The sequence below is a fragment of the Gordionus sp. m RMFG-2023 genome, chromosome 2 (genome assembly GCF_954871325.1).
Source record: "Gordionus sp. m RMFG-2023 chromosome 2, tfGorSpeb1-WG-v2, whole genome shotgun sequence".
Lineage (NCBI taxonomy): Eukaryota > Metazoa > Nematomorpha > Gordioida > Chordodea > Parachordodidae > Gordionus > Gordionus sp. m RMFG-2023.
Window position 1 is genome coordinate 17,951,607 of NC_088776.1, and position 25,543 is coordinate 17,977,149.

Genomic DNA, 25,543 nt, shown 5'->3' on the forward strand with positions numbered 1-25,543 from the left:
ATCGTAGTTAGTTAGTTCATCAAGTTGTTTCACAAGTCATCATATCGTTGGCTTGTCCCAATCGTTGTTTGTTTAAATCGATTTTGCACGTTGGTTTGTTTAAATCGTAAGCTTGATATCCTTATCGTAAATTGTCCTTATAAATCGTGACTTTGTAATGCTCAGTTGTTATTATTATCATCAGTAAGTTGTGATTAATGAGAAATAATAGTTCATCAAATTGGATATAAGAATAAATGAAGAATGATAAATCAATAAGATTGTTATATAATATTTTCAGCGTTTTGATTTTTTGCGTTTTAGCGTAAGCGTTTTAGTGTAAGCGTTTTAATATTTAATTTACTATAAGCATTTTAATATTGATTTTATATTTTAAGTTATGTAGTCTTTTAAATAAACAGGTTTTTGTTTAATTAGGTCTAGAAATGGGTGTTATATCGCTATTATCAGTAATTTTTATATTTTTGTCCACACTTCGCTCCTTAAAGGAATCCTTAGAGTCATAATTAATAAGTGTGTTAAAACAGTTTCTAATTCTTATTTGATCTAAATGTCTCCTCAAAATACCTTTCTCTGTCTTAATTTGGAACATCATATCACTTTCTTTATGTGTGATCATACCTTTGCACCATTTATCATCACCTTGTATTTTGTACTAAACAAAATCTCCTACGTTAAAGGTTCTATTTCGTGGTAAGCAACGTTTATTTTATTCTCCTTCAACGGTTTTAATAAGTCCCATTTAATTCTAATATCTCGATTAAACATTCTCTAAGATGGTGTAACTCCTGTAGTATCATTACGCGTATTTCTGTAATTAAATAAAAATTTGCCAAGTGCGATGTCTAGGACAATTTTAATATTCCTTTTCATATGTGTTTTGAACGTTCTCACCATGTGTTCTACCTGGCCATTGGATTGCTGGTGATAAGCAGATGTGAGCACATGTTTGATACCATAATTGTTGCAAAATTTTTCAAAATCTTTACTCGTTAAGTTAGTACCGTTATCAGTAACTATAGTTTCAGGTATTCCATATAGCGAAATAGTTTTAAAAATTTCTTTTAAAGTAACATCAGTCGTAATATTTTTAACAGGAATAATAATTGGAAATTTGCTGTAGGCATCGACTATTATCAATAAATTTTTTGTGAAAAACGGACCCGCATAATCTATATGTATCCTTTCAAACGGTTTGGTTGCCGAAACCCATGGTTTTTGTATCTTTATAGGATTATCATGATATATGTTACAATCGTCACAACATTTCACTTCCATTCCTATATCATTATTTATACCAGGCCACCACATGTAATCTTTGGCTAAGGATTTGATTTTTTCTTGCTCCCAAGTGACCTTCATGTAATGACTGTAGTATATTTTTTCTCATAGAAGACGGAATTATGATTCTGTTGCTTTTGTAAAGGCAATCTTTAATTATACTTAATTTTAATTCAATGTTTTTATAAATATTATTCATAATAGGCCTGTTGTTATTAATATCATTTATGACTTGTTTTAATTCCATATCTTTCAAAGTTTCATCACGAATTTGATTAAAATTAATAGGTAAATCCCCATATTCATTTATTATAGTGATATTTTCAATAGTTTCATCATGACATTCTTGTGGTAATCTCGAGAGACAATCAGGAACAACATTATATTTACCGGCTTTGTACTTTATATTAAAATCGTATCCTCATAATGTTATATTCCACTTCTGGGGTCTTAAGGACATAGTGCTATTATCCTTAAGACCCTTGGTAAAGATGTGAACTAGAGGTTTATGGTCAGTAATAATTGTAAATTTCGTGCCGATTAAGTATTCCTGGAACCTCCTTTTAGCAAACATAATAGCGAGAGCCTCACGCTCAATATTGGTATAGTTCATTTCAGATTTTAATAAAGTTCTTGACGCGAAAGCTATAGGTTTTTCTTTACCATCTTTTTTAGTATGAAATAATACACCTCCTAAACCACATTTTGATGCGTCAGTGGCTATCCCTATAAGTAATTCAGGGTTAAAATATGTCAAAGCAGGTGGAAGACTAATCAACTTCTTAAGATAATTAAAACTTTTAGAGTGTTCTAGGTTCCAAGTCCATTTTTCTTTGTTGACAATCTTATACAGAGGATCGGCTATTTCTGCAAAATTGTTCAAAAATTTTCTATAGTAGCCAGCCATTCCCAGAAATGTTGATAATTCAGCAGCTGATTTTGGTTCTGGCATATTAATTATTGCTTCAATTTTGTCGTGATTAGCATGAATCCCTTGGCGTCAATATCATGACCCAGGAACCTCACTTTGTTTTTAAAGAACACACTTTTATTGAAGTTAGGTATTAGCCCATACGATGATATTCTATCAAACACTTTTTTTATGTTGTTAAGGTGGGCTTCATCGTTTTTTCCAGTTATAAGTAAATCATCAATATAAAATATGACGTCATCCATGTCACCGAAGATTTGATCCATGATCTGTTGAAAAATTGCAGATGAGGTCTTAAGCCCAAAAGGAAGTCTAGTAAATTGGTAATATCCCTTGTGCGTAGATTTGATTAAAATATTTCTGCAACTTTTATCAATCGGGATCTGTAAGAAAGCATTTTTAAAGTCAATCTTCGTAAATTTCTTTTTTCTGAAAGTTTAGCTATTAGATCATTGATTCGTGGTAGAGGGTATCTGAAATCTTCTAGAGCTGGGTTTACAGTGTCCTTAAAATCAGCACAAAGCTTAATGCTCCCATCATCTTTGTAGACAGCGGTAACAGGACTTGCCATCGGACATCATTTACTGGCTCAATAATTTTATCATGTATCCATTTTTTAAGTTCATTGCAAACAAGATCAATTTTTTTAATAAGGAATACATCTAGGCGGTATAATTTTAGGTTGGGCATCTCTTCTTAAATGTAACTTAACACTTGCTTTGTTGATTGGCCCATTTGTCAATTTAGATTCACATTCTTTAATCAATTTTTTTATTTCATCTTCGTAATTAGTGTCAACATTTGCTATAAATTTATTTAAAATATTTGTGAAAGCGTTGATCCATGTACGTCCTCACAAGGCATTTTTACTTGATTCAACGACTACCGCTTGTACATATTTTGAGATACCTTCATAAGTCACTTTAACTTGAGTGATGCCGATGATCTTGATTAAATTTCCGTCATAAGCGGTAAGTTGTAACTCGGATTTCTTAACATCTTTAATACCAAGTTTTTTAGCCAGACCATGAGGTATAATAATAGTATGTTTTGAGCCTGTGTCGACTTGCATACATGTAACAATATCGTTCACTTTTAAAGTAGTCATAAATGCAATATCTTTATCATTGAGCATGTCCCCAGATAAGTTGTTAACATTAAAATCGTTATCATCTTTGTTCTTTGTAGAGTCGACTTTCTCTTCAATAATTTCTTCAATATTCATATTATAATCACTGTTGTTGTATTGTATTTGCTTTCTATTATTGTTGTCGCTACCTCTATAATTATTTGAGTTGTTGTTATATTGTATTTTCTTTCTCTGATTATTGTCACTACCTCTATAATTATTTGAATTGTTGTTATAAGATTGGTATATGTTACGATTTCCGTCACCGTATTGGATCTGTTTTCTTTGATTATTATCATGCCATGTATTATTTCTACCATAATAAGATTGATTATTATTTGGTAGCGATAGGTATTGTAGTTATAGTTGTTTTAATTATCGTGGTATCTCGAATTATTATTACCGTAATTCCTGTCATTGTATCTAAAATTATTGTTTTAATTCCTATCTCTATTTCTATTATCATAATTATTTCTAAAATTATTATCAGGTCTAAAATAATTATTATTGTCATTTCTATTTCTATTGTTAAAGTTTTTATCTTTATCAGACTTTTTATCGTTATTCATATAATTTATGTTATCAACATCTGATTTATCATAGATACTATCTAATTTAATTCCTAGCTCTACCATTTCATTTAAGGTTAAATATTTTTCAAAATTTATATTTTATTTTGTCATTTAAGGTAGATGTACGTAATTTTTCTTTTAATCTACTGACGTCCGAAAAATTTCATTTTTTATGTAGTTTCGAAACTCATATGTACCATTGCATGAAATTCTAACTCGAGTTCTTCTGTAATAAGTTAAATTTGTTTATCAAAATGTTTTTATCTTGTACAGGTAAAAGGTAAGTTAACCTTATAGTCACTATCTTAAGATCTAATATGTCGGTATCAGAGCTAATTGATTTAATATTGTCAAGACCTCGTTTGATAAATTATTAAACAAAGTATTTATTTTAATAGAGTTCGGTAATGTGCTGGTCGAAAAATAACTTAATATTTTGTCTAAGTAAATCTCAGTAAGTGGTCCAACCAATTTTGGAATTTTATATATTAATTCTAGTTTAATTTCCATATTTTATTAATATTTCGTATACATATTTAGAAATTATAACACTTTATATTTTTACAAAAATACAATGGAGTTGAATAAACTCCGAGTCATTATACATGTAAAACTTCCCATTAAGCTGTTCAAAATAGTTGACCATCTTTAAGACTCACAAATTCAAAAATGACGTCATCACTACCAAGTATTCTTGAGTAATGTTCATATCAATTATAAGTTAATTCTAACAGTATATCATAAATAGAAATTTTCCAGGGAATATTAATGAGTTTGAATGAAAACATAATGGAAATAACTTTGATTTTTACCTTTTTTTTCCTTCTTTATATAATTTATTTGTTTCGTTTTATAATTCTTTTTTGTTATTCATATTTATATTTCAAAGAGAAATTAAAAAATTTTTTTTAAAAAATTTACGTGGTGGCGAGTCTTTTTTTGCCAATGGGGCACCATAAAGAGAAAAACGATTTTAAGGAGAGTATAAAAAATATATTTTATTATCTATTTTCTTTCTCTTTTCATAAGGTATATATAACATTTTTACAAATTAAAATTAGAATATAGTTTAAGGTTAAGATATAAAATAAAATTATAACTAAAATAAAAATATAATTTGAATAAATTGAATTGTAATAACAGTACAAATTTGAATATATAACAAATGATATGACATATATATATATACAATTAGATTGGTGATTTATTAATTAAAAGAATCCATAGATAGGAGTCGGCCTTAGAGCCATTTTATGTATTACACATCAACTAATTGTCATATTTATCATTAAATAAATATATATTAATGTCATTTAATCGACGTGCAAGCCACAAAATGAGGTTTAGCGGACTCCTATGTATTAACACTTTTAAACGCCTCTAATAAATGAATCACCAATCTAGAAGTTAATAAAAACGTTAACAGGCTAAGTAGTTATACTGCAGTAAATCTTAATTATATATATTATTATTTTATATACTTTTACCTTGTATTATTAAAATTTCCTTTTTCCTGGTAAAAATTCAATGATTAAATTCTTTTATTATATATTAGACAATATCTTAAAATTCTTAAACATATTAAAATTTAATATAATTTTTCCGAATATAATTCTTTCTAAAATTAATCTATTTCAAACTTAATAAAAAAATAACTAATAATAAAAAATGGCAATCCTATTACAATTATTGAAAGTTTATATAAAAAAAATAAAATAAAATATTGTATTATCTTTATTGAATTATTGTTTCTTATTACTTTATTTGCCCAATGTATTTATTTTTTTCTATAAAGTCAGTAAAATACATGGCTAAAGACAGGTATATTTATATATATTTATTTAAAACTTTAAAATACATGTAGATTTATTTATTTAGATGTTCTTCAGTATATAAATATTTATTTAAGATGTTAATTACAACAATAGTGTAGATATTCGATTAGGTCGATTTTTAAAACGGTCCTATTAAGATTATAGCCAAACTAATTAAACTGGAGATTTTGCTAATATATGGCAGAAAGTTTCATTCTATTTATTAAACCTCGAGGCTTAGATAATTTTGTCTAAAATCTTAATCGGGCTCTTTATAAAAATCTACCTAAGTCGGCGACCGTTTAACAACATATATAATATACATACTACAACACTGGTTTTACATAGATGTACATCTGTATCTCAGTTTAATTCCAAATTATTAGCAATAATTTTCCAACAATTAAATCTTATCAAAAAAGCTTTTAACGTAGGAAATAAAACATTCAAAATATTCTTCAATAGATTTCGTTAAACTAATATCAATTTTAATATCATAGATTAAATTAAAACAAGTAAGTAATTCTTTAAAATATTAAAATATTATTAAAAAATAATAGTATACTTTTCCATAATTACATCCACATCAATGATATATATCATTGATCCACATCTAAAACTAGATTATGATAAAATAAAAAAATTATTCGATCACATTTTTTAATTTAATATCTCCATTCATTCATTATTTTATTTCTTTCCTCTTTTTTCAAAGATGAAAATGAATTTTGCCCAAGAGTAAGTTATATTTCATATCGATAATAACATATTTTTTAATTTTTTTTTGACGGAATCTTATTTACTTTATATTTTATTGATTCGAATACTTTTATTTGGTAATAAAGATTTTTTTTGAATGTAATATATAATTAAAATTATTAATAATATTTGAATATTAATCATTATTATTTATAAGGTACATATATTTATACTATATTTTTCGAACATTTTCCTTCATGAAAATAGTAAAAGCTTACTAAATATTAGCAAGCTTTGCAATTACCATAAGTTTAATTTTTTGTTTACAAAGAGTAACAACCTATTTATTTATTTTAATATTTCGCTAATCTCAAATCAATTATACTTGAAATTTTGTTTTGTAATAATAATGAGTTTTTGAAATCTTTTATACAACATTTTAGCATTCTAATTAAAATAAAACAATCAATAAATAAATAAAAATTATTTTAACATTAGTTTTATATATGAGACAAATTTGCTTATAACTCAAGGAAATTATTTTTAATCACATGACATTTCAGATTTGACAAGTTATTAATAAAAATGATTAAATTTTTAATCAGTCTTAACCCTAACCCATATCTTTTTAATTTAATCCTATATACTCTTTAACTTTACTCAATTAGATATTTCCTTTTACTTCACTGTTATATAATATAACTTAATTCCATGATTATAAAGGATTTTTGGTTATACCATAATTGTCCAAAATAATGGGCAGCAACAGAACTTCTCACCAAAATAGTTTTGAGGGATTCCTTTGCAATCATGTTGGGGATCCATGCCTTATTTTATAAATTTATATATATATGATTTAACCTATATTATAATAATAAATTTATCTGTCATTTTAATAGAAATTGAGGTATCTAGGGTAAAAATATTTTCCCCAAGTTCCTTCCCAATTTTTTATAAACACATATATATGTATCATAAAATATGGTTTATTCTTATAAAACTATGAGCTGTTTATAATAAACAGTTTTTATTTTTATTGGATAATCAATTCCAAATTGACAGATCAAGAATATGAAAATATAATTTGGAAGGGAGTGGTATTAAGATTAACTCATATCAATTTATATAAAAATAAATATTAATTATTTTACTACAAATTTTTGCAAAAATATTTTTAAATGAGTGACAATTTGCTTTTTAATTACATAATTTACATGAATTATTTAAACTAGGTTATCTTATTTTTTTTACTTTTTCTCAGGGGAATGGATAAAATGATCATTATACAGTTTGATATAGCCACTCCAATAGGTCAAATCAGAAATTCGATAGATTCTATCCAAACTAAGGAAAGCATATCCAATTACGACATTCTTTTGCAGGATATAGAAAAGGTTTATTATAATATAAATAAAAAACTTTTAAATAACTAACCCCTCCCCCCTCTCCCATATATATTATTCTTTTACTCAAATGCAAATTATTAGTTAAAGCCCTGATTGCAAACCTAACTCCCACATTTGACTTATTTTTTAATTTTCGCAAATGCTGCCAAAACTTTAAAAATATTAGGCCCAATTCTGTTTTAACTTAATTTAAGACCATCACACTCAGTGAGCAATAATAATCTAGACTCATTCATTTATTAAAAATATTCATATATTCAAGTCAGCTATAAACAATGTTGTTGGCAGTAGTAGATAAAAGAAAGTATTTAAATGTCTCAGTGGCCGACTTCATTGTACACTTTAATTCATTTTAATAAATAGATTGTCTAGATTAGTATTAATGCCATTGCTCGCACCACCTCCAGATTCAATTTAATATGCAATAGATATTGTAATATAATTTTTTTATAGCTTGACCCCAATTTAAGCTTGTTGGAACAGAATGTTAATGGTGATGGCTTAGTACAAATAAACTTGGAAATCATAAGGAAAAAGGGTATTTAATTTTTAAATATTATAGCTATTAATTTAAATATAACGTTTTTTTCCTTTCCATTTAACTTATAGATCAAACTCCTTATATTAATATAATCGATGTACTTAAGCCGCTGGATGAGATGCTAGATTTATCAGTAGATCAAAGTAATGTATTATTTTTTAAAATTAGAACAATGTAAATTGAAGGCATCATAATTTTTATGTGAAACACCTTAATCATAAATTTTGATAAAAAGATTATATGATTTTTTTTACAATATCGAAAATCAAAATGGTTCAATTAAAAATGTAATATATAGGTATTATATTTTATAGTAGATTTTTTAGTAATATTTTATTCTTATTAAAGTAAAACACTACTTACTTTTCTTACAAACTATGAAACAAGAAACCATTCAAATATAATGTATTTTAAATAGGGCTGTACAAATCCACATTTTTCTTTCATCCAATATTTTCCGATATTTATATTGATTTTTTACCACTCTTTAACTAAATATAATTAAAAAATTGAATTTAGAGCTTCTAGATTTTCTGGTAATTAGCTTTTAGATGTGGACTATATATATCTCCTGCTATACTGAAGATAAACTTAGACTTGTTGCAGGAGGCCCCAAAAATTTAATGGCAAGTTTTGACAAAGTTGGATACTTTTTAGCATTAATTCTTCAATAGTCAAGTGGATCCATAGGGGATATAATATCAATGTTATTAGAGTTATCATAATAAACACAGACATAAAATTAACATTTTTAAAATAGTGGGTTCATACATCCCCACCTTTTGTTGACTTTGAAAAATAATCAAATGCCACCCAAATAAATGGGTCAATCATAACCCAACCAAGCAATATTAGATAAGATATGAAATATATGTTATTATACCTTCTTGATATAAAGATTCTCTTAAATATTCCTTGATTTCTTTCAAGTATGGCAGGCCATCTAGATTAAAAAAATTATTTAGAATTTTTTAAAAAAGGATTTAGAATCTTTCAATTTTTATAAAAATAAATAAAAAATCTTTCGAAATATTATAATAATGTGAAATAAACTATATTTAACATAACATAAAATAAAAAAGATCGGATGGGGTTTTTATAGGTATCGGCCTGATCCGATTTTTTAAAAACTCAAAATATTGGTGCCGATCCGATAATTAATATTGGCACAGCCCTAATTTTAAACGTTTTATATCTTATATAGTTCTTAACACTTTCATTAGCATCTAGTGTTTTATAAAACGCTTTTGTGGTTTAAGTAAAGTGGTATTTTTTATAAAAAAAAATTATATTATAAAATATAAATACAAACTATTTTGCATTTTTAACTCAAAAATCATTTATAAATTTGCACGTTACCATTAAAATTACATTATTACCAGATGAAAGGGTAAATGAGAACACTTCAATTTGTAAGCACCATTATATAACACCCTGGGGTATTTTATTAATTCTCAATTTAAATAAAAGTAAAGCAAATTTAAAAATGGTAAATACCTCTGTAAACCTGAGCAGGTTATCGAGATTATTTAAAAGAATTTAATATTTGGAGTTTTTTTAGAAATTTATCTGGGATTGGATATAAGTGCAAATTCAATTTTTCTGACTTAAAAAAATTAAGCTTGCCTTGAAATATAATTATTTTTAAGCCTGTCCTTAAATATTTAATTGGAAAATATAAATTTAAACATATTTTTAAATTAATAAAATTAGAATCATATTTTGTTTTGTGCCAATCTTGGAGAAATTTTATTCCAGTCAAAGAAGTGCTATAATATCATTTTTCTTAAAAAATTTCTACCAGAAAAATTTCTTAGGAGCAATTTCAGGCCTGGTATGAGTTGGAGTTTGATATATAATGAAATTTATAAATTAAAGAAAAAATAATCTCAAAAGCGAAATCTGGACTTTTCTCCCAAATATCTAAAATATATTTACTTATAAATTTTTTTGCCATTTTATCTATAACATTTAATAATATATCTTTCTTTTTAAAAGTATATTGATTGTCAAATCACGTCTCTTTACTTTCAATTCTGATAAAAAAAAATGTGTATTAGAAAGAAACAAAAACTAAATTTCAACTTATTTTGTATTACATGAGAAGGGTTGGAGGTGCAAAAATTAGCCATTTTTACTCTTTTTAATATTAAATAACTAATTAAAAACTGCCTCAGTTTGAATTTATTAATTTGATATCCTTAATTAAGTTTACCATTAACGATAGGGGAAATAGAAAAATGGAAATTTTATATATAATAAGAAAATGAAACTACATTTTTAAAATAACGAGATATCAAATTTTATAAAAAAATTATATTGTTTAAAGTTATCATTGTTTAATTATTTAATGTTTCCTTTAATAATCTGCATGTAAAATGTTTATTTACTTAAGCTCATATAATATATCTATGTTTAGAAACTTTTATATATAAGATAAATTTTTGGTATCAGGTTTACACAATACTATGCTGGTACGAAAAAAGTAGCATCCATGCATCTCTGAAATTTTTTTTATTGCATTATACCACCTTAAATTATCCAAAAAACATGATTTTCATGGGACACTTTGGAAATGAGCAATTTTTTATACAGACTATGCTACACATAACAGAAGCAGTGTTTAATTTTAACATCCTGACATATATTTTTAAAGTTAAAGGATCTAAGTTTAAAAAAAAAGCTTATTTTTACGCTTACCGATTGCCACTTTAATCAATATGTAATTAATTAATTTTCTAATATTATTTAAAAGTTTTTATATGATACTCTTATTATAACACATCTATGCATTTAATTATTATTGGCAAGAAAATATCTAAAAACAGTAAATTACAGGGTATATCATATTTCCCAACTTCTTTTGGTAAAATCACAAAAATGAGCCATTTTTTATATATTTTGATCCTTGTGATATTTATAAAAATATAAGAGTTAAGATGCTAAAATTTGAAAGCTGCCTTAGTTTGTATACAAATTGCAACCAAATCTCAAGCGTTCAAAATTCAGGATCGATTTGATGTAAAATGACAGATTAAAATATTAGTACATCATGCCATCTTTATCTTTAGCCATTATTATTTGTATTAATTTTTGTAGATATTCGTTTGCCGCCCAAATTATTGATGGAAACGTTAGGTGTTAATTAATAATAGGGCTGTAATGTTAAATATCAAATCAGTGACGATATTGGACGTTTAGAAAAAATATCAGATCAGCCAATATTCTTTGTTTTATTTTTATTCACAGTTTTTATTTAATTTTGATCATTTCTCTTTCTCATAATAACTCGCATAAAAAGGTGTGAAGGAAGGCGCCATTTATAAATTAAAATTTATAAAGTATATGACCGGAACTCGAAGTCAAACCCTGCAAAAATAAAAGCGGTTTATTCTAACCCGTTTAAAAAATCTATTTTAATAAAATAAATTAATGTAAAAAAAATTACCCAACATTTTTGTATATTTTTATTTTTAGTTGTTTATTGTTTTTATTAAAAAGGGGCTTATAATAAATAAAAATTATGCAAAATAATTACCTTCCAAAAATTAAAAATATTTCATTAATTAACAAGGATCTATATTTTATCTTAATCAAAATTTTAAAGTGCTAGCTCAACCAGATTCAAAGATATATGCCTTCAAAGTCGAAAATCGCAAGTGTGTGATTTCATTAAATCTTGTTATTTTAAAAAATTAAGTTAGAGTTACAAATTATAGATCATTTTATAGCCCTTAAAATTTTACTTTGGAATATATAAAAAAAATTAAAAAATTTCAAGTGTTTTCTTATTTCCGGTTAAAAAATTAACATTGTTAGGAAGAGATTTTTTTGGGGTGTTAATATTCACTTAAAATGTTTATTACCTTTATATTAAACGATTTAATAAAAAATCTCGATAGCCATTTTTGATTTTTTAATTTTATTTGAATTTTAAAAATCAATATAGATGACGTTATATTAATTTTTTTTATAATATAATTTTTAATAAAATTATGAATAGTAATGTGATTAAAATTAAAAAATAAATTGAGTAAAACCAAGAATAATGTCCTGGGGCGATATGTAAGCAGGCAACCCATGCAGATATGATTTTATTAGGAGGCTATATTGTAAAATAAACATATTTTATAATTTTATACACAAACAATATAAAAATAAATACCTCTTGTTTTAATCTTATCCCATTTTGTGCTTATTAATAGAATTTCTTGAGACGATAATTTGTAGGTAAGTCTTGTCACTGTAATAGGATCTACTATTGTTATTATTTGATTAATAGGTAACCATATCATTTCCGCAATTATGGGGTAAAAGAAGGATAGTGATGGTCCATGGGGATGTAAAAAGGAAATATATATCTCCTTAGTAATTTCATTCTTTTTTAGTATTGTGGCTAACCATCAAAAATCGTCATAAACACATGTTACAAATCCTTTAATATTGGCAAAAGATTGGCATTTGAGATATTGTTAATTTGAAATTCCTCTGCATATGAATATATTTTTGACTTAAGTTTACTTAAACTCAAAGGAAATACTGCGTGTATTTCCCGAGTTCCTGGAATGGGACGAGCTAAATTGAATCTTTCTAGTAGTTTAATCTCTTCTAAATTGTATTGTTTGTTGGTTTAAGTAAAATTTATGGCATGTTTTTTTGCAAATTGATATAAATCAACTGGCGAAAATGTGTCCAGAAATGATGTGCTAAAGGCTTGAACGTGCTGCTAATCTTTTTAATGTCTCGCCAAGGCCATCACATGGACCTTTTCCATGGGATGTAGCTGAAAAATGTCATTCAGCTGCTACACCAAAATCTGATTCATGATAACACAGATTTATAAAAAAAAATTCTTTTTTTATATTGTGCAGCTGATCCGTCAGAGCTGTAATATATTTTGTTTGGCTTTTTGCTGAATTGATTGGTCAAAAATTTTATCATTTTAGTCTGGTATAAATATACTGCAATAACATTATGTTGAGGTTTTCTATATTGCCATTATTATTATAATATGCTATCATAATATGGATAGTGGCTTGATTATTATTCCAGTGGAATCATTGAAAGCATCTTGGATTATAAATGCATATTTTCAGAGAAATCACAAATTATCATAAATTCATTTGGTTGTAAAAAATGTTTAAGTTTTGAAATATATGATGATTGATTGGTAGAGATTATAGAAATGGAATTTCTATTAATAAGCACAAAATTTTAATAGTTTGAATATAAAATTTTAAAATGTTTATTTTACAATATAGCGTCAATAAAATAATATCTGTATGGGCTGCCTGCTTACATATTGCACCAGGACATAATTCTTGGTTATACTCTAATTTTTTAATTTTAATCACAATACTAATTATATTTTTATTAAAAATTATATATTATAAAAATATTTTAATATAACGCCATCTATATTACATTTTTTTATTTATGAAGATAATAAAAATTCAAATAAAATTAAAAAACAAAAATGGCTATCGAGATTTTTTATTAAATCGTTTAATATAAAGGTAATAAACATTTTTAATGAACATTAACACCCAAAAAAATCCCTTCCTAACAATGTTAATTTTTTATATTTTCCAACGTAAAATTTTAAGGGATATAAAATGATATATAATTTGTAACTCTATCTTAAGTATTTCTTAAAATAAGATTTAATGAAATCACGCATTTCGCGATTTTCGACTTAAAGGCGTATATCTTTAGTTCTGGTTAAGCTAGCTATCGAAAATTTTGATTTTATTAACATTTACAACATAAATAACTAACATGCCAAGTTTCATTCATTTTTGAGATGGTCGGTCGAAAATCTCGTTCTTAGGTCGATTTGACGTGGAATCACCCTATATATATGGTAAATTCCATATCAAATCAAAAAAAAATTCGATTTTCAACCCTACCCCCTTCAATTTTTCTTAAATTTTGTATACTGGTAGTATATACTATAACTAAGAAAAAAATGAAATTTTACCTTCCAACACTGTTTACCCGCTAAGATATGGCCGTTTAAAGCGCGGAAAAATGGTACGTTTTTGACAAAATGCACCACATTTATTTTTCAAATATCTCAAGAAATAATTATGTTAGAAAAATAATTAAAATTTTATTTTGTAGCTTAATAAAAGTTCTTAAAATGACATAAAAATATATGATGGACATTTTATTAACATAGAAAATCGGATGTGTAAAACCAGAAATGGCCATAGAAAAAAAGGTATTTTTTTCTGTAGATAGATATCACACTGCTTTATATTTGTTCAAAATCCTAGACTGGGATGAACATGGGTTTAGGAGTTATCACTCTTTATATGGCTAAAATTTAACATTAATATCATCATATTTTAATTTAATGAAATAGTTATGAAATAATGTTAATTTAAAAATTATGTCTAAATTATAGGCCCTTAATTTTTTTTATCTTTACAAAAAATTTTGAGAAGTGGCTGGAATAATGAGCTTTGTTTAACACTTTAGTTAAATTTTCTCTTGAAGTTACTCGACAAAATAATTCTAAACATATTTATAACTTTATTTGCCTCAAATTGCATTACATATAATACAATCAAAAATTTATAATTAAAATATATCATATATTCTAATCATCCAAGGAATTTTAATAAATTACCACTTTTGTTTTCGTCTAGGAGAATGAAAGCTTGGAACTTTGTGTTCCAGAAATTCTCTTTGCTCTCAACTGCTTTCAAGTTGATTTTCTATGTTCATATATTCATTATTGCTCACAAATATGTAATTTACCCCATAGATATTATTTCTTGCATAGTTAAATAAATTTATTGTTGTCAATATGTGATGTTCATATGGACGTTGCAAGCTTGTTCTAGCTGCTAACCTTTTAGTAACGGCCCCCAAAATGTCGCATGGACTTTTACCTTGTGCGGTTTCAAAAAATGTCACTCAGCCTTTATCCCAAAATCATTTTCATGATTGTAGAGATTAATGAAATCTTTTGTTTTTATATTGGTTACTGCTCCATCAGAAAAATTAATAAATTTTAGCCACTCTATTAAATCTTTCCTTAAAGAATACGATCAATTTTTAAAATAAATAAAATGCACATGCGTTGTGCTTTAAACAATCTGATATAACCAATAAATTTACATGTTTTATTAATAAATTATAAAAGAGTTGATAGTGGCTTGATTATTGGTCTGATTAAATCCTTGTGCATGGTTACTACAAATGCATAATTTTCTGAAAAGTTTGCAATAACTAAGAATTCGCCAACATTTAAATTGAATTTTAAAAAGTTTCGAATTAATGATTATCGTGAAGCTATAAACAAATGAGGAATTAAATTGTTTAATTATTCAATTAAATAATCTACAAATTCGTCAGCGGATTTTGTCAGTGTTTCGAGGGTAGTTCGATCAACTGCTAACCATTGTTTGAATGTTTTATAATCTATAGAATTCTCGTCAAATAATATATTAAGCCTTTCTTTTAATTTTGAATATAAATTATTTTGTCAAGTAATTTTAATTTCGAGATAAAATTTAACTAAAGTATTAAACAAAGCTCATTATTCCAGCCACTTCTCAAAAATTTTTGTAAAGATAAAAAAAAGTAAGGGCCTATCATTTAGACATAATTTTTAAATTAACATTATTTCATAACTATTCATTAAATTAAAATATGATGATATTAATGTTAAATTTGTTCAATTTTAGCCATATAAAGAGTGATAACTCCTAAACCCATGTTTATCTCAGTCTAGGATTTTGTACAAATATAAAGCAGTGTGATATCTATCTACAGAAAAAAAAATTTGAAAAAATACCTTTTTTTCTATGGCCATTTTCGGTTTTACACATCCGGTTTTCGATGTTAATAAAATGTCCATCATATTTATTTTTCTAACATAATTATTTCTCGAGATATCTGAAAATAAATGAGGTGCATTTTATCAAAAATGTACCATTTTTCCGCGCCTTAAACGGCCATATCTTAGCGGGTAAACAATGTTGGAAGGTAAAATTTTATTTTTTTCTTAGTTATAGTATTTACTACCAGTATACAAAATTTAAGAAAAATTGAAGGGGATCGGGTTGAAACCTTGGTTGATTTGATATGGAATTCACCATATATAGTGTACTAGTATATAAATTTATACTTATATTTGTATTAAGGTTAAAATAGTGAAAAATCATCACTAAGAAAGAATAATATGAAACTATATATGGTGAATTAATTCCATGACAAATAAACATGATTTCAACCCGACCTCCTTAGATTTTTCTAAAATTTTTACTAGAGTTTGCATATATTATAACTAAGAAAAATGAAATTTTATCCTCCAACTCCAAACAGCGACTGAGATACGAGCCTCTAAGGTTGAAAAATGGGCCATTTTGGGCAAATGTTCTCCCTTTAATTTTAAATATAATTAAGCTTTATTTGAATTTATTTATATAGCCTAATGGTAGGCCTTTAAATTTATGTTAAATATTGTTTAAAGATTTTAATGTTAAAAACCGGAAATGGTCAAAATCAAATGGGTATTTTTTTCTCTTAAATTTTTATATATATAGATATAGGATTAATAAATAAATATGCAAATTTTTAAGTTGGGCCGAGTGTAGGCTTAGGAGATATGGCATTTCAATCATTATTCATTAGTAAAAATTTGTATTAAATATTTGATAGATTATTTTAAGCTAAAATCTTTTATGTATTTAAATCAGAAACTTGCAGAGGTATCATTTGCATAGCCCGGGTCCAGATTTTTTAGAATATATTATATTAATTTTTAATTATATAGGTAGACCTGTACGCCGGCCAGCCTTGGTTATGCCAAAAATGCCGCCGTTTAAGAAAATCACGCAGGCCAGCGCAGAAATTTCTTTCATATTTCATACCTTTTTATTCTAATAATTGGTCAACATCAGTTGTAATTTTTTTAATGTCAGTCAGGATTTTGATGAATATTTATTTTCTACTATTTTAAAATCATAATTAGATTGACGTCATTATAGAATTCAATCAATTAAAAATCTAAAATTCCAAAAGTTACCATAATTTTACATATTTTTAAAATGGATGCATCTACATTTAATAATTTTATAAATAATTTTAGTATCCTAACTCTGGATAATAAAAAATCCATAGTCTGGAAATTTTTTTGCAAAAGAATTAGAGAAATTATTACTGCTCTAAGATATAACTGCAGAGGTTAGAATTCGAGGAAGATCAAAAAAATGTCTAAGTACAATAGATTTAACATCAGACATGTTAGATCTTGACACCATTGATCCATACCCGGATACCCTTTTTCAAATTGGCAATTTCAATGATAATAATAACAATAATTCCACCCATATGAAAACCTTAAAATTAAATGTCCCAACATGTTGGCATAGTATATCAATTATGCTAGAAAGCATATCTGGATTAAATAAGAATTTAATTAATAATGTTTTTAAAAGAATTGGGAAGCAGTTTCTCAAATTATGAATCTGAGCTGGTAGAAGAACGATTAGCATTTCTTTCAAAATTTATAGAAACTGTCGAATTTCTTTCAGTATAAAAAGGGTCTACTTTAAACTTGGCGTTACTTCTTAGAAGTGAAATTGAAACAAATTTAATAGTAAATGATAGTGATAGTTCTGAAATCATTTCACTTAAGAAAATATGCTAAAAAAAACTTGTTACGATTTTCGGTGTGTAATCTGCAAGTAATAATATTAAGTATATTCTTTTATTTTTTATTTAAAATTATCTAGAATTGGCTTCTCTTTTAGATCCAAGATTCCAAAAATTGACAATTGTGTCAAAGTATTTAATAGAGCAAAATTGTTCAGCTTCAGAATTTATAATAAAACATCTTAAACTTATAGAGAATGATGATAATCAGGTAGTAAATATAGCTAATGAGGATCAAGATGAATTATTTAATTTAAACAAATATAAATTATGATTCCAAGTTAGGTGACTTAGAACAAGAATGCCAGAGTTTTCTTGGAAAACGATATCCACAAGATATTGACGTTCTAAATTTTTGGAGAGAAAAGAAGAGTAAACTTCCCAATCTTTCCAGGCTCGCCAAAAAATTCTTTGCATTCTATTGACTAGCACACCTAGTGAAAGAGTTTTCTCTACCGCTGGATTGACGTTAAATTCAAGGGCATCATTATTATCCCAAAAATTTAAATAAAATAATTTTTATACATGATAATTATAAAATTACGAAATCGATTTTGGATTTATAATGAGTTTTCTATTAAATAAATATTAAAAAATATGCCGAGATATCTGTAGAGTAGTGTATATTCATTTTTTTAAAAAATAATAAGCAATTAAAAAATTTATGTTATAAAAATTTATAACTACGCCGATTTTGTTGACGGCGGCTAAAAATCGGCTCGTCGCCGGCCGTCGATTGGTTTTTGAAAATTGCGCCGGCCGCCGATAGCTTCGTCGGCACACAGGTCTATTTATAGGTAATAATAGCGATTGAGTATTAAGAAAATTTGCCCTGGATATTTAAAAAACCTGGTCCACGTATATTTCAAAAATTAAAGTACGACAAGCTCAGTTTACCCGGGCCGGGCTCAGAGCCATGCAGGTCTCTGGTTTAAATAAAAGATAAGGTGTGGGAAAAGTATTTATGTAATATACTTATTTCATTCCTAAATCGCACAATTTGGATAAACTTACGTTTTGTGAAGACCTAAGAAATGCACTTCCTTGGATGACTAATCAGAATTAATCATTAAAGATATAATTTGCATTATAAGACATAAAATTAAGACATATGTTTATAAAAAAATTTCAGAAGATAATTTTAATTATAACGATGAATGTGAAATCATTAAGCAATTGGAAAATAAATTTGAAATAACACATTCTCGAAATGAAAAAATTCGGATATTGACGGTTTTACCAAATTCCTGGACCTTAAAAACAAGAAGAATTTTCTACGACTAAATCCTTGGCAAGGTTAGCAAAAAAATTGGTCATGGAAAGGATGTTTTATTCAGGGTCGTATGATGCCTGGTAAACACCGTATTATAACAATAAAGGTCAAAAGAGAAAACCAATTGAAAAAAATACTTATTTTATATTATCATAATATTCTAATTTTAAAGAAATCTAATATTGATATAAAAGTTATCTTTAATAAATTTGCAGATTTAAGACCAATTCTATTTTTTTTTCGGATGGTGTAGTAGATATATGGAATAAAATTCATGATCTACATAAACTTGAATTTGTAAAGCTAAATGACATTTTTTCGTAAAAGCCCATGGCAAACATTACCAAAAGATTAACACAAAGTATAGTTATGTTATGTAATGTATATTTCGATATTATAAATAAATTTTTGTCTATTGTTTTTATTATATAATTATAATAATTGAAGCGTTTATGTTTTTTTAAAAATATATAGAGATCATTAATATATTTTCTGTGATTTAAAACAAAATAAAATATTTACTGTGTCTATTTTTATTTAATTAATTAAAATAAAATCAAGGTAAAGTTCTTTAACAAATTAAGAAATATAAAAAGTAAGAACCCAAAAATTGTGTCTATTTAACAAAATAAAATTAAGGTAAAGTTCATTAACCAATTAACAAATATATTAAAAGGTAAAGGTACTAAAAGTACCTTCAGCGTAATATGAGAATCTATTAAACCCCTTAGATTCATTTAATTATTGTAGCAAATATCACTGGAATTAATTACGCATATTTAAAAGATGATGAATATGAAAAATTATCTTGTTCAAACCCATTCCCGGAGTACATAAGTTTCTCGCTTTATGCCACTTCGGGATAAGGTTAAATTATTTTCATATTGTGAAAATGATTGAATATTCACTATCTAAAAATTAAATTTTGTTTTCAATAGTTATAATATTGATTTGTATCTTTAAGTTATTTTGATGAAAATTCAATTCACCAATTAAATTAATTGAAGCCCCCCCCCCTTCCAACCTTCCCTCAAAAAAAAATTACCCAGATCATAAATAACTATTTATATAAAATATTTCATAACTTTTGACTTATATTACAATTATTGATTAATATCAAATATTTATTAAGGATATTTGCAATGGACTAATGATTAAAATGCCATATCTCCTAAATCTGAACTCTGCCCAGCTTGAAAATTTGCATATTTATTCATTAATCCTATATATATATAATTAATAGAAAAAAATACCGATTCGATTATATGACCATTTCCGGTTTTTGATATTAAATTTTTTTTAACATATAATTTAAAAGGCCTACAATTAATTAGGCTATATAAATAAATTTAAATGACGCTTCTAGCTCAATTACATCCAAAGAATAATTAAAGGGAGTGCATTTTGCTCTAAAGGCATATTTTCTAGCTGATCTGGTTTTCGAAATTTTTTTTTGATGAATTTGAACCTACAAATTATTTAAATTTAACTTGTTTAGAATGTAAGTTTAAAAAAATATTGCAATTGTTTTCTTCTAATGGTAAATTTTAGTGTTAGTGTTGCAATCAAAATGATTGGCCTAAAAAATATTTTTTATTTTCATTAAATACAATAAATTTTTGTATATGAGCCAGGTTTGGGAATATTTTTTAATGTGGGCTAGGTCTGATTAAAAAAATTAAGGCTACTATATAACTTATAAATAACAACTTTTCTACAAATTTAAAGACAAGACATATTTTTAGAATTTTAAAGCCTTAAGACTTTTTTTGATTTTTAGATATAAAATAATGACAAAAAAATCAATGTAAGTTCCGGTATCAGTGCAGTTTGAAATAAATATCGGATCTGGAAAAAAATTATGGATCGGTGCAGTCTTAGTTAATAAACAATTAAAAAATCCCAAATTTTTTTACTGGACATAAGATGACCAAGTATCAGTAAAAATTTTTTTTTTTCCTTTCTAATTTTCTTTGAAAATAAATATAGTTTAAATTGATTTAGTTTTTTAGTACTATTTATTTAATTCCTGAAAGAGTTAAAAATGCTTTAATTTTGCGCTTATAATCCCTAATATCTCAGGTAATATTAAAGCTAGTGAGTTCAAATTTTGTTTCTGTTCTCACTATAACAATATATAATATATCAGAATCGGAAGGGAATGCCTTTTTTGTATGTTCCAACATGGAATTTCTTTATTACCTTGTTACTAATTATATCTTTTAAAAAAATATATAATGAAGCGATTCCCGACCACATTCTCAATAGTATAATTTCACCCGACGACCCATGTTACCCTCCTTTGTCGCGGAGTAACGAAATTATCTTAGATGGATCTCAAACCCTCAACAACAAACAGCTCAATTCCCTCATAACATACGCTCTGCAAAACGAACTCATAGCCGATAAACAGGCCGCTCTCCTTAGTCAAATGGCGAAAAACTCCAATAACAATACTACGATTATGAAATGGACCAGATCAGACGGGTTTAAGCTGGAGGCCCAGAAATTCGGCATACCTGATGGTATATAATATTTTGCACATGTTTGTTTTATCTATTATTAATAAATATTGGGTTTTACCAATTTCCCTTTGACCGGAATTTAGGTTCAAAATATTGCAGTCTTGCACAGACAGATTCAAGTCCGATTTGACTTAACTAGGATTTAGACTTGACCGGACTTTGACGAAAATTTATATTATATTGTTTTCCAAATATTTTTTTGAATATAATTTTCAAGAATAACCACAAAATTGGTTATTTATTTATTTCTCATATTTTGTTGGTTTTATAAATATTTCTAAGAATTAAGTTATTTTGATATCTTGTAATTTCCAAATTATTATAATGCCTGAACGTTTATTAAAATACATATGAATTGACCAAAACGTAGCAGCATTAAATGACCACTATTATTTCCACAAAGTCATAAATTATTTATTCCATAAGCTTAATTAATTGTATTTTCTTTTACAATTTAAATTCAAATAAGATATAACTACTTGGAATAAAGCTCACGTTCAGCGCTGGGTCCTGTGGGCCAAACGAGAGTTTAACCTAGCTGCCCCGGGTTGCCAATTTCAAGCCCAAAACTTTAAATCACTACACGGAACGGAACTTTTAGCCTTAAATCATGTCGATTTTTTAAGAAAATGTACTGGAGACGGAAACATTACCCAAAGTTCAGACAAAACCTTGGACGTATTGTGGACTCACTTAGAACTCATGAGGAAATGTGGAATAGTAGCTACGCTCTACAACGAGAAAGACGAATCGAAACCGAAAGATAATAAACTCGGAGCAGGCAATTACTTTTTGGAAAATTTTAACGCCAAAAATTTCAACGGAAAGATAGTAGGAGAAAAGGAGGAAAAGGTGAAAATAACGATAGGCCCAGGAAAGAATAACGGTTTGAGTAATATGATAGGTTCTAAAGTGCCTCCCGGTGGTTCTTGTGCTAACCATTTTGCAAAATACGGTTAGCTATTTTTTATATCATCTAATATTTTTTATAATATTCATAAACACACAATTAGAATTTATAGGTATTAATAGCGAAAAAATTATCATGCTTTAATATATTTCACGTGTTGTAGATAAATTTTTATGCTCTATACCTAAACTATTATGGACTAGATTTTATGGCTACTGTTTTGTTTGATTTTATCTAAACAAGGTATAGACTAGGCTAAATATTTCCTTTAAAAAAGTAAAATAAGATTCACTTTGAGATTGTTTTTTTTTTGAATAAATTTTGTAAATATGATAAATTTTATCTATATTTTCGGTTAATTTAATTTATATACGTTTTATGTTGATTAGAATAGATATTTATAACATAATTTTAAGATTTTATGATTCTTTTAAGTAGCATGTTATATATTTGTATTAAATTCACAGGTAAGTATGAAAAAATGACAAACTCGTTTCAAAAATTAAAAACCAACAGGGTTATGCATACCAATGTCACTTATGCTCCATTCAGAAACGGTAATTTTGTGGATAATTTATAGTGTATTTGTTTAATTCATATAATTTGCATCTTTTCCTTCCATCTAAGTTTCTCCTACAAACATGATTTAACACATCATATAGGCAACGTGGGAATTCAACTTTGGCAATTTCTTTTGGAACTCCTGATTGACAAAGATTATCGTGAAATAATCAGATGGGTCAGTGACGACGGCGAATTTATACTCAGCAATCCTGAAGTGGTTGCCAATTTGTGGGGTCAGCGCAAGAACCGGCCTAATATGAATTACGAGAAATTGAGTCGGGCTCTTAGGTAACTCCTGATATCTTTTATTTTGTATAACGGTACAATTAAACCATATAAAAATTATATTGTCACCTTGTAGAGAGCGACAATTTATAGATTATAAATTGAAACTGGATCATGTTAGAAGTTTCTATATTGTCGCCTTAATATTGGAGATACATCTTGTAATTTTAAATGGAGGATTCTTTTGACTACATTCTTAATCTAGTCCCATAATTTTGTTGATTATAATTTATACAGCTCTTTTCTTCTCATAGTGTGTTTTTAGTTCTTTATTCTAATCAGTTGGGAAGAAACTCTGAAAAAGATGTAGACTTTTTTAAAAGCTACATACATTAAAAAAACTAATAATTATCTTCATTTCATAAAATTACCTAACTTAGGTATTATTATGATGGTCATGTCCTCACCAAGGTTCACGGTAAACGTTTCGTTTACAAGTTTGTGTGCGACATGAAATCGCTCATAGGTTATAGCGCCGCCGAACTGAATCAACTCGTTATTGAATGCGAGAAGGAAAAACTGCAAAAGCAGATGGAGCAGACCCTTACCTCGGATTTCGATTACGGCGAGAAATGAAATAGCATAAATCTTTATAGAAATATCACTTCCTCTCTCTCTATTTATCCAACTAATCTTTTTTTTTAAATCATCTTTTCGTTTCCTTTATTGTGGTAAAGGAATTGGGTTTTTAAATCCCATACTTTTATACAAAAGTCATTAAACGCGAAATTTGTTTATATAAGTATTTTTTAAAGGACCTTTAGTTTTATTCGTTATTTAACCCCCTCCCCCAACACTTATTAAAAAAACATATTCAGGTATCGTTACAAAACAATAAAAAAACATAAATTACATTTATTCTCTCGTAAACTTTATGGAATTAGAAATTATTTAGCTCTAAATTTTTTTTAAATGTAATTTTGTACATCTTAAACAGTATTTAGGTAATTATATTTGATTGGATTATGCACTCATCATTATTATATTAAAATTTGTATGTTGAAAATAAAATATATTTAAATCTAATATAAATTGATTAACAAAATTTTTTTTAATCAACATTTTTATATATATCAATATAATTTTGTAATTTATGAAGTATATTATAAATCGTAACCTTTAATATCATTCAATAATTCTTCCCATTTCCCCATTAATCGTTATATGTGTTGATTTGCTTTACTTAAACATCTATCCCTGTATTAATAATAATCAAGCACACGTTTATATCCCTATTTATGGGGCTCTTTTTTTAGTCTACTATATTTTACATGTCGGTGTCTTTATTATATTATTGACTCGTTGGTAGACGCCAACTGGGTTTCTTGTTTATAAATTAAATCTCTTTAAAAAATATTCTTAAACAAAAATATTAAGTATTCTTGTAAAATCTTCTTATAATTATTTAATATATATATGACATTTAAAAATACATTTTATATAATAATAACACAACCATCAAGTTGTGAATTACCTTTTTAAGTAATAACTATTTTATCTTATGTTAAAAAAATATTCATATTATTTAATATATTATTATAGAGAGAAGGATCCTTTAAATGCAAACTATTTTATCCGAAATATATTATTTTTATCAGCTCTATTTAATTTTGTTGTATCATTTTTGGTTAATCCATATTTATATTCTATAATATTTATATTATAATTTTTGTAAAATTAAAACAATATCAACTACAGCAACAAGTGTACTATTCAAGTCTAATAAATTCGGGAAATACTTTTATAATTATTTTATGTGTATATTTTTAAAAAGAAATTACCTACTTTTTATAGATATATTTTATTACTGTAATAATAATTATATTTAAAGTCCAGAAAATGAAATAAATCAGTTTTTTTTATTTTTTTGCGTCAAATGCAATATTTACTTATTCTATAATTTATTTTAGATAATTTTTTCTATCTTCTTACTTGGATATACTG

The 25,543-nt window shown here is 26.3% G+C and overlaps 2 protein-coding genes across 2 annotated transcripts; one reads left to right on the forward strand and one right to left on the reverse strand.

Annotated features, from left to right (window-relative positions):
- Window positions 1–2,858: 2,858 nt before the first annotated feature.
- LOC135924138 (putative uncharacterized protein DDB_G0275317) lies at window positions 2,859–3,759 on the reverse strand. The gene is made up of 3 exons (XM_065459186.1): window positions 3,745–3,759; window positions 3,083–3,617; window positions 2,859–3,016 (listed from the first exon to the last, which is right to left on the reverse strand). Exons 1-3 carry the CDS (start codon window positions 3,757–3,759, stop codon window positions 2,859–2,861), a joined length of 708 nt encoding a protein of 235 aa, XP_065315258.1.
- A 2,624-nt stretch (window positions 3,760–6,383) lies between these two features.
- LOC135925566 (GA-binding protein alpha chain-like) lies at window positions 6,384–25,135 on the forward strand. Its single transcript, XM_065460957.1, has 9 exons — window positions 6,384–6,465; window positions 7,688–7,820; window positions 8,286–8,370; window positions 8,442–8,516; window positions 21,559–21,840; window positions 22,310–22,795; window positions 23,218–23,307; window positions 23,413–23,602; window positions 23,980–25,135. The coding sequence occupies exons 1-9, from the start codon at window positions 6,443–6,445 to the stop codon at window positions 24,173–24,175; spliced, it is 1,560 nt and encodes a 519-aa protein (XP_065317029.1). The 5' UTR covers window positions 6,384–6,442; the 3' UTR covers window positions 24,176–25,135.
- Window positions 25,136–25,543: the final 408 nt, after the last annotated feature.